This window comes from Chiloscyllium punctatum, chromosome 25 (assembly GCF_047496795.1).
Source record: "Chiloscyllium punctatum isolate Juve2018m chromosome 25, sChiPun1.3, whole genome shotgun sequence".
Lineage (NCBI taxonomy): Eukaryota > Metazoa > Chordata > Chondrichthyes > Orectolobiformes > Hemiscylliidae > Chiloscyllium > Chiloscyllium punctatum.
This window is the reverse complement of record NC_092763.1, coordinates 37526769-37542930: the sequence shown is the minus strand read 5'-3', so window position 1 is coordinate 37542930 and position 16162 is coordinate 37526769. Positions and strand designations below refer to the sequence as shown.

The following is a 16162-nucleotide window of genomic DNA, read 5'->3' as shown; positions in this document are numbered from 1 at the left end:
CTTTGTTAATTATTTTGTTAAATAATAACTGGCTGTTTCACTAAATCACTCAGTTTCAAGTATTTATCCATTCACCTTCTGATAATTATTATTCAGTCTGCTTCTACCACCCTTTCAGGAAAAGTTACAATTACATTCAAATGTCTGAATGATCTCCATTTCTCATTGTGACTAGCATGTAGTAGGCAGCGATTCAAATGCGCAGCTTACCAATGCCAACCAAGGGCAGTTAGGGACAAGCAATAAATGGCTAGCCAGCCAGAAATATCCACATTCCATGAGTGAATAAAAAAAACTTCTCCCTTGCTCTGGACAGATGCAAAGTACAGGTAAAATTTCTCAGAACTGGTTGTTTAGAAACCTGAGTTGTCTAAAAATCAGACATTTTCAGAATGTACTATGAAACATTTTAATAAAATATTTTCTCAATCAAAATGAAACTGTACAGACAATTTGGCTGTACGCTGCATGACATCAGATTTGTTATCTATTTTCTGTTGCTCACTGTTCTGTTCTCCATGTTCTGAGTGACCCTTGACCCCACCTGATCTAGCTTGACCTGAACCACTCACTTTCAGTTAATAACTGCAGCTAAGTACACAGAAAAGAAATACAAACTTATTGCTGTTAATGATAGAATTGTTTGGAATAATATTTATTAACATAACCGTCACAAACAGACAATGAAAGAATGTACAAATAATTTCCTTCATACAAGACTTATAATACAAAAGCATCAAATATTACTTCACCATATCTTCATCACTATTTCCTTCACTTTCGACCAGGGTTTATAACATTTGGTACTCAAACGGTTTTGGCAAAATCACACATGTGATTAAGACCAAAGGCACATCCAAAAAAATAATAACTGTGGCTGTTTCACGAAATCAGTCCATTTCAAGTATATATCCAATCTCCTTCTGATAATTATTATTCAATCTGCTTCCACCACGTTTTCAGGAAAAATTACAATTACATTCAGGTAACAAAACATTCCAATAAGAAGGTATTAACACCAGCGGCTAAATATACAGAAAATTATTAGAAATCATTATACAATTTTAACATAATATAGTTAGGTGGAATTAAATTGCTTGCCCTTTTGAAATAAATTTTGACTAATTTCAAATGAGCAGGTTAGGGTAAAATACCAAAATGATGACAAAAATGTAATATGAAACAACCCCTCATCATTTCTAACTAATTTCTAATTAGGAATCTTTTTTTGTGTTTAATGTTTTCCAACAAAATTTATTTTCCAATATTTTTATGTATTAACAGATAAAAGATTTGTTGAACACATTGCAACTGTATCCTAATTTACGTCTATTAAAGTGATCAAAACAACCAGCAATTATGTTCAAGGATCATCCCTAAAATGTTGGCCTTCTTTTCAATTTCACGTATCACCGTGTTCTGTTTTTACGCCAAATTCACAGAATAGGCAGGTTTTCTTTTATGTTCTACTATTTATATTATCTTTTTATTAAAACCAGTTTTGTCAAAAATATAATTGTGTGTTGCGATAATGGAAAGGACAGACCACAATTAGACTACAATTAATTGAAAATGTTCAACTGCCACCATCATTATGACTGGAAGGCTAATGTCATGGAGGTAGATTGAGGCTTACTGAGATATACAAACTATTGTTTCAACATGTATGTCACCATAAATAATGTGGTGCTCAACTTCATTTCCTCACATCGGAACGAAACATGATCACGCATGTGAGCTATACAGGCATGATACTAACAGTTACTCAGATCTATTTCTAAGTGAAGATGCATATCTTGATGATAACGCTTATTTGTATAAATATATTTTTATGACTTTTACTTTATATATCAAACATGGCAGAATTAGTGAATTATGACGATTCACTGTTTGTAGGACTGTCACCCGCCAACCAGCTTCACATCAGGTCTTTTTAAAACAACAATGTAAAATGTTACTTGGAAGTAAGGAGAACTAATAACTATAAAAGTACAAAAATTTCCAATCTCCCATATTCCTTTTAATGAAAGGAAAATTCTAGTTATTATTGCATTAGACCCACTGCTACATATATCAAACATAATGGGAAATTATCCACATGTAACACATTGTGAATATTATTGCTTGTACTCTATGACTTTATGCTGGTGCTGCACATATCTTTGTTGTACGCTGGTTCTAAAACATTCTGTCAGTGGGAGTTTGCCATTACTCAAGCTTGTTCTTCACTTGTTCAAAAATCTGCATCACTCTTACTGCTGGAACACATCCTTCTCTTAGGATTGTGATTCCTTCTGAGAAAGTAATTTTTTTTTGTTAGAAACAGAATAATCATACCCAAAACCCATAACAATTACAACTGAAGTAACAATTACTTTAGGAAGCATTCATTACAGAGTTATTGAAAACTCCATATTAAAACTAACAATATTTTTTACAAAAGACTTGGTCATGTGTAAAGCTTGATGCTCAGCTTATATTAGTTAATGGATAAAATTAATTTACAATTGCATTTCTGTGATGGACCTGTGGCTTGTCAAGTTAAGCTATATCAGGATGACTGGCAGAAGTACTGACCTGTACTTATAATAACAAAATAATCATTGTTTCATATGCTTTGAGAGAAAATTGCTTAGCACGAGATGTGACCGCTATATATGAAACTGACTGAACTGTAAAGCCATCATATATTTCAACTACCACATTGTAAACATATCAGAACTAAAATGTGATTTAAAGAAATAAATATATATGTAAACTTAGTGTGTAAACTACTGTGGATTTTCTCAGATACAATCAGTTTAAACAGCAGATGAAAGAATATATAACTAAAAATCTGGATACCTTCATCAATCTTAGTACAGTTGATGACAGTGGAAGCAACCAATTCATTAGAGTTTCCGTCACATAAAACAGCATCAATTTTGTGCCCCAGGCGTCTATTGATAAAATGATAATGTAAAACATTGAAAAATGCATTTACCAAGAAATAAAACAACAAATAATTCCATGGCAATATTTGAATACATACGAGATAACCATGTCATGGTGGATGCTGTCAGGCTCCCCACTCGGATTAGCTGATGTAATGGCTAATGGTCCAGTCATGTTCACGAGATGAGCTGTCACAGTGTGGTCAGGAACACGGATCATGATGCTCTCCTTGGTACCAACATGGTCATATGCAGCACCAATACCTTTAAAAAAGAATAAAATCTGATTTCTCAGATACTATAGTCATTTCCATTCTTATTCGTGAGCTGATGTAAACTGGCTATTTGAATAAGGATAAACAGTTATTTCAAAATGCTCTACTACTTGTGATGCATACCTAGTTTCTTCAGCCATTCTCCTTTCTTCACAATGCAACTCATCCCTCCAGGGTAGACATGGTTCATAAATTCCCAGAGCAAGGGGCTGAATGGAGGATGCACTGCAGAAAGCTGATCAAGACTGGAGATACAGATACAAATAGGCTTCTCAGTAGGACGCTCCTGTAAAATCACAGACATCAATTATATGCACCAAATGACTGACAAGTGCACGTTGAAGGAAAATGATATTACAGACTAAAAATAAAATGCTTTAAGAATCATTTCTGAGTATTTATGCCTCACTGCGTTTGGCAGCCTTACCTTTATGTTGTAGATACCTTTAATAGCCTCTGGGTGTTTACAGGAAGCTGCCAGAGCATACACAGTATCCGTTGGGATGCCACACACACGGCCAGAATCTAGGATTTTTGCAATAGTCTGTAGACCACTAGTTTTCCGTGAAGAAGCAATGGAACAAGGCAAAGGGGCTTGATCTTTCTTTTTGTTTGTTCCTGCCTGTGATTTATGTATAAAAGTATAAAACATGTCAGAAACATAATAGTTTTTAATTGAATTATTATAATGCAAGTGACCACGCTGTCCTTCAGTGTTGTTTATATTTAGATAAAGGAGTAGAACGTCCCTATTCTCTCCCTTGTAAACAAAACTAGAATGAAAATTGATGAACAATTGGAAAGTTACGGGAATTTGGAAGCCATCTCAAATTTTAAATCGTGTTCATGAATAGTTTATTAACTGCCAAGGAAGTGAAATGCATATGTATGATTCCTGACAGTTTATCCTTTAACTTGTGGGTCTTTTTTGTGGTATTGTTCACAGAAGCACAGATGCTAGGTTATTTCATCCAGACAGGAGTATTGTCTTTCATTTAAGGTCATAATGTAATTACTATAGATAGGTCAATGCAAGTTTAATTGCTACTTTGTGACAAGTTTGTAAAGTTGTGGATGCTTGGAAATGTTGAACTTTGTGTAGGGATAACAAATGCATTACATGATGGTTTAAAATTAATTTTGACAGATTACTGTCTAATATCAGAAGTATAATGGATTCTATCAAAATCTATGAAGGCACGCACATATAAAAAAAACCTGTTGGCGTTCTTTCAACATTAGACTTTAATTACAAAATTATTGTTTATTTCTCAAATACGTCCATAATATTAATCTAATAAGGTTTACCACAGTAAAGAAAATGTTTGAATGCTTACAAAATGCCCACACATTTATAGCATTAGATAAAGTATTATATTCCCATTCACATTCTGTCTACACGTCCTATTGTAAATTGTCACTTCTACATTTACAATAGAAATGAGCGACATTACACTGTAGTCATGCCTTCCACATACAAAGCCCAATAATTTCTCACTTCCTCAGTTCATTTTGCACAGCAACTCTTAAGTTTTAATCAGTTTAACTAACTAGTTTTGACATAAACAAGAATGTGAAATAAAAGTTAAAGTAAAACAGCATGTATAACTTTAAAACAGGGATCTGAGTTATTTTTACATGCACTGGTCCACTTATTTCTAGTGCTATAATCCCATTTGAATGGAAGACCAGAGCAGTACATTGAAAAATAATCAACATTCAAAATAAATAGCCATCATGTAGCATTTACCCTGAAGAGGGGGCCACCCAGAGGAATTAGTTGTTTCCCAAACATATGGTTGGCAAAAGAGGCTGTTGTTCCATAAACACAGACAAAACTGATCAACGCCAGCATTACACCTGCAGGAAAAAAAAGAGGAGAAAACCATAAGTGGTCATATGGCTATAAAATAAAAATGCTAAAATTGAAATATTTTGAACCAGTGTTAAACCTTCCAAAGGAAGAGGCAGTTGCTCCAGGGTGAATAGTAGAAAGCAAATGATTATCACTTCCATAATGACTGTGACTAGGAGAAGTACCACATCTACATGAATAGCTGTGAAAGAGAGAAAAAAATAAATTTATTCCTCATGGACCATCAAGTATTGAAGTACACAAACTGAGAAGAATTATGATTAAAACGCTCACCCAAGATAACCAGAAAGATGTTGACAATAAGGAAAGCTATGGCTCCTGCAGTGAATCCACCATCAGAATTGGGATCAATGTTTAGCAAATGACCTGCATAAAACACATAATTTTGAAACTCCATACAGACAGAAGTGATTATAAACATGTGATATTATGGTTAATAGTTTGAGAAAGTTGAGCAAGAAATGATCAATAGAAATTTTCAGTCTACTGACAGTTAAGAGTTAACTTGATGTGAGAGATGATTTGTGTGAAATTTTAATACATTTCTAACTATTTCCTTCATTTCAATTTTGTTATTATTCTGCGCTAAAATGGCCCAATGATTTGTTTTTAGTGAGAAGAATGTTTAAGCATTCATAAAACATTTCCAGGATGAGGAAGAATTGGTCTTTCAAGATGGTTATATAACATAATTATATGAATTGTAGCACAATGCAAAATCCTTCAATTCTTGTACATGAAATTTGAATATAAAGCCAGAGACCCAGGGATTGGCACACAGGGAACAATGACATAATCTGAAGATTTTGTCCATGCCCTTCTTCATGTGCTTCCTAATATTAATACAACTCAAAAAAAAACCTGCTCACTGATATGAATAATATGTAGCAACATATTTTATGGTGTCTGGCTTTGTATTATTTATGTGGTATGAGATTTTTAAGCTAGAAATGTCATGCAGAAGTAAATGATAGTTAAAGATTACATTGGGTTGCTATAATCAAACATAAGTTTAAGCACCGACTGAAAGGGAAGTATATACATGCACATTGTCATTCCTTTGACTATCAATGATTTTAATAGAGCAGGAATATTTTTGTAAAAGTTATGATTTTCTACTGGGTATATTGACAACACAATACTAGATTAACCTTGCTATAAAATCGGAAAATGATGTAATGTTTAGAAAAACAATAAAGATGTGTTTACAGTCTGTTTTGATATAAGGCGATAGTTCTGTTCCCATGTGACCCTGCATTATAAGAAAATCACGTAATAGAACACCATTTAAACCAACGGGACCAGAATCCTTTTACAGCTAATACAGGAAAGGAAAGTTTGTGTGCTATAAATAATGGTTGAAATTCTTCAATCGCGTTATCGCCAATTTGTGTTGAAGAAACGTGCTTTACAGCAGAACCGACTGGATTTGTTTACATTTGAAGATATACCTGCAAATCGAAGCCAGGTCCAGGTTGCCCAGATAGCTGCATAACAGAAGGGTAACACCGAGCCAAAGCGCCTTCCTCCACGAACTTGAATCCTCGACACATAGAGCTGGATCAGAGTTCCAGGGATCAGAACCCAAGGAATAGTAAGATGAGCTTGGGCCTGGTCCATGTTTGCACTCTGAATGGCAGACAGGGCTGCAAGCCCATTGCAAATGTAGAAAAGGGCATCTGGCAGCTGCACACTAGTAAAAACTGGGAGCTCATCAGCTTTGCTGAACCTCTGTTTTAGGGCAAACAGAACATTCTGGAATGATTTTGAAGACAGCATTTCAGTTCCAATAGGAATCAATGCCTTTTCTGCTATAGAGTTGATCAGGCTAGAAAATGTTGCATAAAGGGAGAGGGCTGTATACATTGAGCAAACTGCCCCAAAAAATCTGTAATATGATACAGTGTTAATCTGAGGAATAGTGGAGATCGTCAGAAGAACAAAAAAACCATTATGGATTATTTCAAGTTTATTTCTGTTTAGAGATAGTAGCAATATAATCAAAGATGTGACCATGAAAAACCAATCTCCTGTCATCCTGGCTCTGCTGCTATCTAAATTATTAACATTTATGAGGACAGATAAAATAAACTCCTCCCAGGACTTCACTAGCCAATACATACTATGGACACAGTATTTAGTAGCAAAGTAGACATCGTTGCGTAAATAACCATAGTAGCTTGCATAAAGCTGCGTAATAGAATTGATGCTGACCCACACAGCTCCTACATAGAATGTTTTAATGTACCCGAAGCAGTAAAAAGCAAAGATAAAGGGAGAAATCACACTACACAAATTACCAAGTGCCATTGGCTCTGCATATTTAGTGTTCTTCTTTTTCTCTTCACCATTAGCCTTAGCAGATGATGTATTAGCTGTCCCTAGAAGCAGCACATTGAATAATGAATTGCCAAACCCTGGAAGGATGTACCTCTGGGTGACTCCCTTTAAAAGCAGAGCAATGGCTCCATAAAGCCCAAAGACAGTAATCACTAGTTCAAATATTCCTGATAATATTAAAGCCCATTGGCTAAAGAGACCCACAGCTTCAAAAATGAGAGTAAGTGTTATGGCCCCAAAGACAAAAGGCATGATGTAATTTGCTGTAGCTGAACAGAATGACAGAGTAAATGCAACACTGATGTAGGCTACCAGCCCTGCAACTGCTGATTCACTAATAGGAGGCAAAGGCACATATGAACTATCATTTGCAACACTGGTGTTTTGTAAATCCACTGCATTTGAGGTGACATTAAGAGGAGAGTTTGCTCCCAAAATGATCCGAGTTGCCCCAAAGCTGCTCCACAAAGCTGAAAATGCTATAAAGGCTGTGCCTCCCAGATGATCATACTTTCTGAAGGACATTAGTCCAGCAACAAGTTGTGTCACACCACCAATCAAAACAAGGTGAACACCTATGAAACAGAGAATGGAATCTTTTATAGTATTGGTTTCTTGGATAATTTGCTTAAGATATCAAATAGATAGACTTCAAGCTTATTTCATTACTGACCACTATAAACTTTAAAAATGTCAAAAAGCAATACTTTCATAAGGGTTTTGGGTTGATGAGATTTTTCAAAAACAATCATTCAAAATCTCTGAGAATTTGTTAATACTGCAGTTTAGCTTTGTTGATAAATACTTCCTGTTTTTCAACATCCTTGTGCTTCTGTCAAATATGGATTCTGACTGACCTCAAGAACTTTGATGGTGGGTCTTCAGAAATGCAAGAAATTTGGTCATGTTCTGTTTATGCCATTTCTGGACAGATTCACAGATCAGCTGCTGTGTCAAAGTGCTGAGATTACTAATACATAGAGTATAAAAAGTTAAGACATGAATGCTAGAGTTTATACTTTATATGATGCTTAGAAATTAATTGTGTCATAGGAGTCCCAAGGTTCATTGAAACAAGATTGAAGCTTAACTGGAGTGAATTGGACTCAGTAGCACTTTCTCCAGAATCTACCGATATTTATTCCAGAGGTCAGAATGAACCCTGACAATTTTAGAGTTACCATGAAGGTGAATCTGCTTTACAGAGATGCCTAGATATTAAAAAGTATAAAGACAACCTCATCTCAATGTCAGGATTCTTTTACTGAGAGAGTCTAAACAAAGAAATCTTTAAAAAAAAGCCCTGAACAAGATTGGATTAACAATAATAACAATAATTGATTGTTAAATTATGACACATTCTGTAATCCATTTAAAAAAGGAGCCAATAGTCAGTGGGGGAGATGTTCCACAATTTCAGAGTATGACCTCTGTACCCCATTTTTCTTACATTCCTTCACCTCCCTTAGCCATGCCATGTTTGTGTCTTATTGGCTTTTCTTTCAGCAGAGCCAACAATTTTCCACTTTTCACACCTAACATTTACAGCTATTTTACATCCTGATTTCACATTTATCACCATTATTACTACCTTTGTCTTTTGCTATGGCCACCCTCACCATCTGTTCCATTTGCTCCTGTTCCTCCTTAAAAAGCATTAAAAAACATTACTATCAGCACCTTTCAATTTCAAAGAAAAGTCATACAGAACTCGAAATGTTAACTCTTCTCGTGTCTCTGCAGATGCTGTAAGACCTGCTGTATTTCTCCAGTATTTGCTGTTCTTATTTTAGATTTTGAACATTCAACATAGTTCTATTTTAATAGAGGAGAGGGTCTCTGTTGTATCTCCTGATTATTGGTCATGATTTCAGCAGATGACCTGCGAGTTTGTCCAGAAATGGCATAAACAGAATTTTACCCAAATTAGCCCCACTATCAAAGTTCTTGCCAAAGTTGCAATCCTAATATATGCATGTATTGCTTCCAGAGCAGCAACCAGATTCTAGGAATATTAATTATTGCACATGATGTATTAATCTTTCCCTTGGTTCCTTTGGAATCTGAATATATGACTGGCATTTCTTTATGAATCTCTCTTTACTTTCCCTTAATACATTATTCACCTGACAATTAATTCAAAAATGGGCTAAGAACTGGCATGTGTTTTTACACTATTTACAAAATATAATATTTCATATCAGGTTAGAAATCCTACAATCCTAAATCATTTTCCTGAGTAATGCTTGCTACAAAACATCTCAAACTTTTTTCGCATGATTTAAGTTTACTGGCTTTTGCGATTCGTGCAATATCCGATCATATTTTATGTTGTGTACAGTGATCACGAATCACAGCTGTAGTACAATGTTATTTGTCACTAACCTGCCAAGATGTTTTCAGTTCCACTGGCCAAAATGTTTGTATTGACTTGAGCAAAATTTTGAAGAGCTACAAGGAAGGCACTGATCACATTGGCCAGAAGCCCCAGGACTCCTGGCTCACTGTAAAATACAGCTGCAAAACCTTCGGAGCTAGACATCTTCTTTGAGGCTAAAATGAATGAATAAATTAATGTAGGGATTAAACTACATGCACTTTATGAGTATTATATTCTTAAATGAATTAATTTACAATGAAAATGCAAAGCCCACCATGAACTTGAATCTGCATTAATGACAAAATGTATCACTCACAAAAATTACCACTTGTTTAAACAAATGTAGTAGTCATAATGGGTGTGAAAAGACTGCATGATCTAATATATAACATCCAAACCTTGCGCAATACTATATAAATATAGACATGGTAATGTATAAATAGACAAATATGAGCCAGCAGTTTTACCTCCTCACAGAGAGGAGTACAGAAATGGGAGTACAGCACCGAGCTGACAAATATTCCATTTCTGAATAATTTTTCCCACAAGTAGCAGGTTGCTTAAGGGCAGTTGAAGACCTATAAAAGCCAATTATCAGAGATTGACAAAAAAATTTTCAGGATGCCCCCAGATTCTCTGAGGCACTGGGGAATAGGCCAGATGCTTGGACAATGCCTCCAGTCAGCAGGCCCAGGAGTCAGTTCTCCAATCAGGTTTGAGGCTCTTCTCACCTGCCTGCATGGATTGAAAAACAATTGGATTGAAAAACATTGAAATGCAGTGCAATTTATGTTTTTGACCTGTTATGTAATGCATTATTACAAATTTTCTGATTTTTGTTTTTCAAAAATTGTTACCATCTGCTGCACTCAACCACCATGGTAATAGTTGCAAAGTGTGGTGCTGGAAAAGCACAGCAGGTCAGACAACATCCAAGGAGCAGAAGAGTCGATGTTTCAGGCTTATGCCCAAAACATCAACTATCCTGGTCCTCAGATGCTGCCTGACCTGCTGTGCTTTTCCAGCACCACACACTTCGATTCTGACTCTCCAGCATCTGCAGTCCTCACGTTCTCCGCCATGGTAACAGCATTCTTCTTATCACCAATTCTGCATATTGTACCTCTCTCCTTGCTCAAACATCCTATCCTTTTCCACTCTTTCACCACTCTCTCAAAATTATTGTTTTCTATTACCTCACAAGGTCTATCTTGGTTCTCCCTTTGATGACCTCCTTTGTCATCTCCCTGAGACTTGGCAAAGTATATCTCAATATCTGTGCCTTCAGTTGTTTTCTCATGGTAATCATGAACATCCTAAGTTTTTCCTTCTATATATACTCACAATGAAGGCCAATGTGGGTCAGTGAGAACTGGGGTGAATAAAGAATGGCACTTGTTATGTGTTAAGATGGGGCAGCAGAGTTTTGGATAGTACAGGTTTACAGAGAGTAAAATGTGGAAACCATCCATGACTGCACTGGAATAGTTAAACTGAGATGGGGTAAAGTCACATTATATTTCTGGGGGAAAATATAAGGTTTTACTGATGGCACTAATAAGGCATCAGAAGTTGAACTCTGGTTCAATTGGGACCTTAAGGATGGGAACAGAATGGCTTAATCTCAGACTGTTATCAAGGGTAGGGATGAAGTTTGATGCCATGGACAGAATTTGGACTTGGGACTGAATACAATGGTTTCAGTCTTCCCAATATTTATCTGTAAATTCCAGCTTATCAATACTGGATATGCAGCCTGATAGCTTAGCAACAGTAGAGGAGTTGAGTGGGTTGATGCTAAGGTAGAGATGCTGTTAAAACATGTATGTGAAAACTAACCCTATGTCTTTGGACTGAAAACAATTAATGTTGGAGATCAAAGCAGTTCAGACAACATTCATGGAGACAGAGCAAATTAATGTTTCAAGTCCAGATGACTCTTCATCAGAGCTGGTGAAGTGTAGGGGGGCACCATTTACACTTCATTTCAGTTCTGATGAAGAATCATCTCGATTCGAAACATTAGCTTGCTCTCTCTGCAGGGATGCTGTCTGTGTCACTGTGATCTCCAGCATTGGTTGTTGTCAGTACAGATTCTAGCATCTGCAATACTTTACTCCTATGTCTATGGAAGAGCTAGAGAGCAGCATTTAGATAAGCAGTAGGAGGGTCAAAAGCTAGATCCTTAGGGGACTGAGAATGGTTTCTCTTCCTACTCATGCAAAGTGATTAATTTGGCTATAATTAGATAAATAAAAATGGAAACATATTTCAATGGTCTCAACCAGCTGGACAAAGGTAAGTTGCATCTGAGTTGGACAGTGTGGATAACCGCGTCAAAGGCTGCAGACCGGTGAAGGAAGGAGAAAAAGTTTTCGTGTGTTACACTCGCATAGGATGCCATTCATGACTTGGTAAGCCTCTTTGATCTGGCTATTGGCCACCTTGGCTAACATATTCTTCTCCAGTTGGCGCTCACCTGCGGAATCTCGTATGTCTATCTACGTGAAAGATGCTGCAACCTAAATTTGTTGTGGAAGGAATATTTGCATTCCTTGAAACAATTAACTCCGTCATCTGTGCATTTGGTTTTAATAATCAGCTAATCGAGGCTGCATTACACAAATACAGGTTGTTTTCGAATTTTCATAAGAGCTTCAGTAACTAGAACTTACAAAAATGAATTTAGCAATATTAGAAAACGTACATTAGACTCAGTGACTTAGCTTTAAGAATGTGGCGCCATCTCTTGGTAATGCATGTACAATGTCGGCGCAACGTTGGGTAAACTTTCCTGTATGATATTTCTGGAGTATCGCCCCACTACTCCGCCAAAACAATAACAGAATAAAGAGTGCCATTATTGCACAATTTCTAAGTACAGCGGGTAATAACAGAAACACCGCTGCTATTGCCGAAAGAAAACAATGCGAAAGATATCCACGGGGGCTGGAATTCTCTGGAGAGACGAGGATGGTTTTTCCCTCGTCTTTCCAGACAAGTTCAGAAACAATTTCGGGGACCCCGGAAGGCCTGCGAACCGAACTGGAGATAGAATCACTAAATCAGTTATTGTCAGTAATAGTCTCCCGGCGATTGCTTTCTGAACGGTGTCGGCTCTCGTTTTAGAAGCGGCATGTATTAGATACCTCAAATTAACCTGAAATTGTTACAAGTATTATTCGTCAATCCTTACTGAATATGATCTCTCCATATTTTATAGATAGACATTTCTAGACACAATAGACAAACAGACACATAATTATGGACACATATTAAACCGCAGTCAAGTTGACATGAGAAAATTAATATCAAACCGCTAAAGGATTGTTACCGTTGTGTGTCTTATCACACATCTTTGAGTTATATTTCAATTTGTCGAAATCATTGATTTTGTATTAATGTATATAAAATATAAATCTGATATCATTCATGGGTCACGTAAATCTATCTCTATATGTACTGAGTATTATCAGATTCATCTTTTAAAACCATTTTGCTTTAGATGTTTGGATAACTGAATTCCTTAGATATCAACGCATAACATATAATCGAACGAATGTTAATGTTGCTTACATGCACTGTCCTTGAGGCACCTTCTTCGCTGTTATTATAAACTATCGTGTCTCTCAGTTTTATAGGAGTTGGCATTGATGAAGGAAATAGCAGGTATTATGTGACCAGCCCCCGAAGGCTTTTCCCGAGCACATTTTTTTTCACTTGACTATCGGTCACAGCTAACTTCCTCATTCGTCATAGTCGGAGCACCAAAACTAATGTAGAGGAGTCAGTATCAATGAAACCACAAAACTGGAATAAGGGAAAAATAGGTTCTACGCCATTCGTTGAGTGACCATTTCTCAACTGTTTTCCCATCTTATTCGTCGATAAACTATAAAATAATTTGTAATTCGTTTTTTTAAAGAACATGTCGAGTCTGCAGCAGATGGAGTTTCATTTGAAAGAGACATGGGATGAATATTATTGCGAGACTATAGAAAATGTTTCATCTTCTTTCATTAGTCAACGGGGAATGAATATTTATGTCATATTCTTATGAATGAGAACTTCAGGTGACTGCTAAGATGGACCATGCGACTTATACTAATCACATTATTTAGAACAACTTTTTCAAACGGGCATGATAAGAAAGTCAAATTTGTATAAGTAATCCTTAGAAGAACGATTTACTACAAGAAACTGTTTTATGGCCCTTGGTTACAAAACAGTGAATGACGTGGAGTAGAAACAATGCAAAGCATGGCAGATATAGAAGCCTTTGAGGAGCAGGAGAAAAGCGGCACGGTGCTTAGCACTGCTGCCTCACAGCGCCAGAGACCCGGGTTCAATTCCTGCCTCAGGCGACTGACTGTATGGAGTTTGCACGTTCTCCCCGTGTCTGCGTGGGTTTCCTCTGGGTGCTCCGGTTTCCTCCCACAGTCCTGTGCGGGCCAGGTGAATTGGTCATGCTAAATTGCACCTAGTGTAAGGGTATGGGTGGGTTGTGCTTCGGCGGGTCGGTGTGGACTTGTTGGGCCGAAGGGCCTGTTTACACACTGTAATTAATCTAATCTAATCAAATAGAAGGCTGATTACCAGGGAGAACTATCCCTCAGAAATTCTGCTCCTCGATTAAATAATGTGGACAGGACTAACTAAGAGGGACCATTACATAAATTGTCCACTTCTGCCACAAAACCAACCTTTTTTTTCCCAAGTAGATCATGACCTCACAGTAAGTACTTAACAGTAACCAAAGCATTACTGATGTAATCTGGTCTGGCAATCCTCTCCACTGTAGTCTCAAACTTTATTGTTTTGTGCAATACTCAGCTCACTTCTGCCTTCTCTTCAACATCTACAATAAAATTATCAGATTATACCCATTGTTTCAACATGGTCTTCTTTCAGAATTATGTTTTTATTATCTCTTTCATTTAACTGTCTCCACAGGCACACTGAACTCTTCCATTGTACTCCAAAACCTGAACAATTTCCAGTTTTCTGCCTCTTTTTACAATGGAAGTCCAAACCTTCAACATATCTTTTCAGTATCTGTGTGACCTGGGAGCTTCACATCTTCCATGATTGGAGGCTCAACCATTCTCCTACATTGGAACAATTTGTCCTCACATTGAACAATTTCCCTTTTTCTTCCACTCCCTTCAAATGAAAGGATTTGCCCTCTGATAACATCTAAACGGTGCTAGTTATGTTTCTATTTACGCTCCCACCCATTCTCCATTATGGGAAAATTGATGACTGCATTAATAACTTTTCCTGTCTTCACTCTGGATATTGGCATTGAATTTGCTTTTCATTTCTGCCAACTCCTGGCTTTCGTATGATTCATTTTGACTCATCTTTTGCTTAACTGTTCTGTTTCCAATTTTGGAAACAGGCTATTTGCCAATTTCCAATAACACTCAATGATTCCTTCAACGACGTTGACTACATTTCTTCGTATCCCACTTCCTGGAAGGACTATGTTTCATTCTTCCAGTTTGTCAGTCTGTATCACATGTTCTGATGAAAGTACCTTCTATTCTTGTGCTTTAATTCTTTATTTCTTCAACTGAAGAATCCCTCTACCCTAGAAAATAGAGTACTCAACTGCATCCATTTCATTCCCTGTTTTCAGCATAACACCTCCATTTCAGAAGTGTAATGGGTTTCTCTTTAATCCCATCAGCTTTCAATAGATCAACTTCCACCATTTCTCCAACCTCCACCATGATGTCACCAACCTGTTTCTCTCTCTTGACCTTCTACATGATGGTTTCTTGAAAAGGATCTGTGCATGATTAAGACTTCTTATGATTCTGTCAGCTGCTTGTTGAACTGAACTGGATGATCAACTCATGATCATATTGAATGACAGAGCAGGCTTCAGGGGCTAAATGGCTTATTCCTCCTTCTATTTTCAATGTTTCTATGCTTCTTTTCTCAAGATTGCACAAAAAGTTTCCAATGTGTGAATTCAGAACTTTGGCAATAGAATCACTCCACCTTCAAAGCACAATGGGGAGCAAGCTTTAGGTGTGGCATATGGCAGAAAATAGATAGAAAAGGTGGAAACTATCCACACATTCATAATTCACAGCCAGACCACAAAGTGTAGAATCAAACAATGGCTTATCAAATTTGCACTGGTATGTTTTTTTGGAGAGTAATTCATTTAGTCCCACTGTTCTGCATATTCTCTCCTTCAAAACATTTTTAACACATGCTGATACAGGATTAGAGTGTAAAACAACAGCTCAGTTACTGGCGGTAGAGTCAATATTGAATAACTCGTGGGGTGACATGATGGCTCAGTGGTTGGGAACCCGGGTTGCCTGTTTGGAGTTTGCACGTT

General features: G+C 36.8%; 1 protein-coding gene across 1 annotated transcript; it reads right to left on the bottom strand.

The window, feature by feature from the left end:
- Positions 1–675: 675 nt before the first annotated feature.
- LOC140495856 (uncharacterized) lies at positions 676–13469 on the bottom strand. The gene is made up of 11 exons (XM_072595055.1): positions 13381–13469; positions 9810–9977; positions 6536–7999; positions 5358–5450; positions 5161–5265; positions 4959–5068; positions 3636–3830; positions 3332–3494; positions 3032–3197; positions 2845–2939; positions 676–2294 (listed from the first exon to the last, which is right to left on the bottom strand). The coding sequence occupies exons 2-11, from the start codon at positions 9964–9966 to the stop codon at positions 2209–2211; spliced, it is 2634 nt and encodes an 877-aa protein (XP_072451156.1). The 5' UTR covers positions 9967–9977; positions 13381–13469; the 3' UTR covers positions 676–2208.
- Between the last annotated feature and the right edge of the window lie 2693 nt (positions 13470–16162).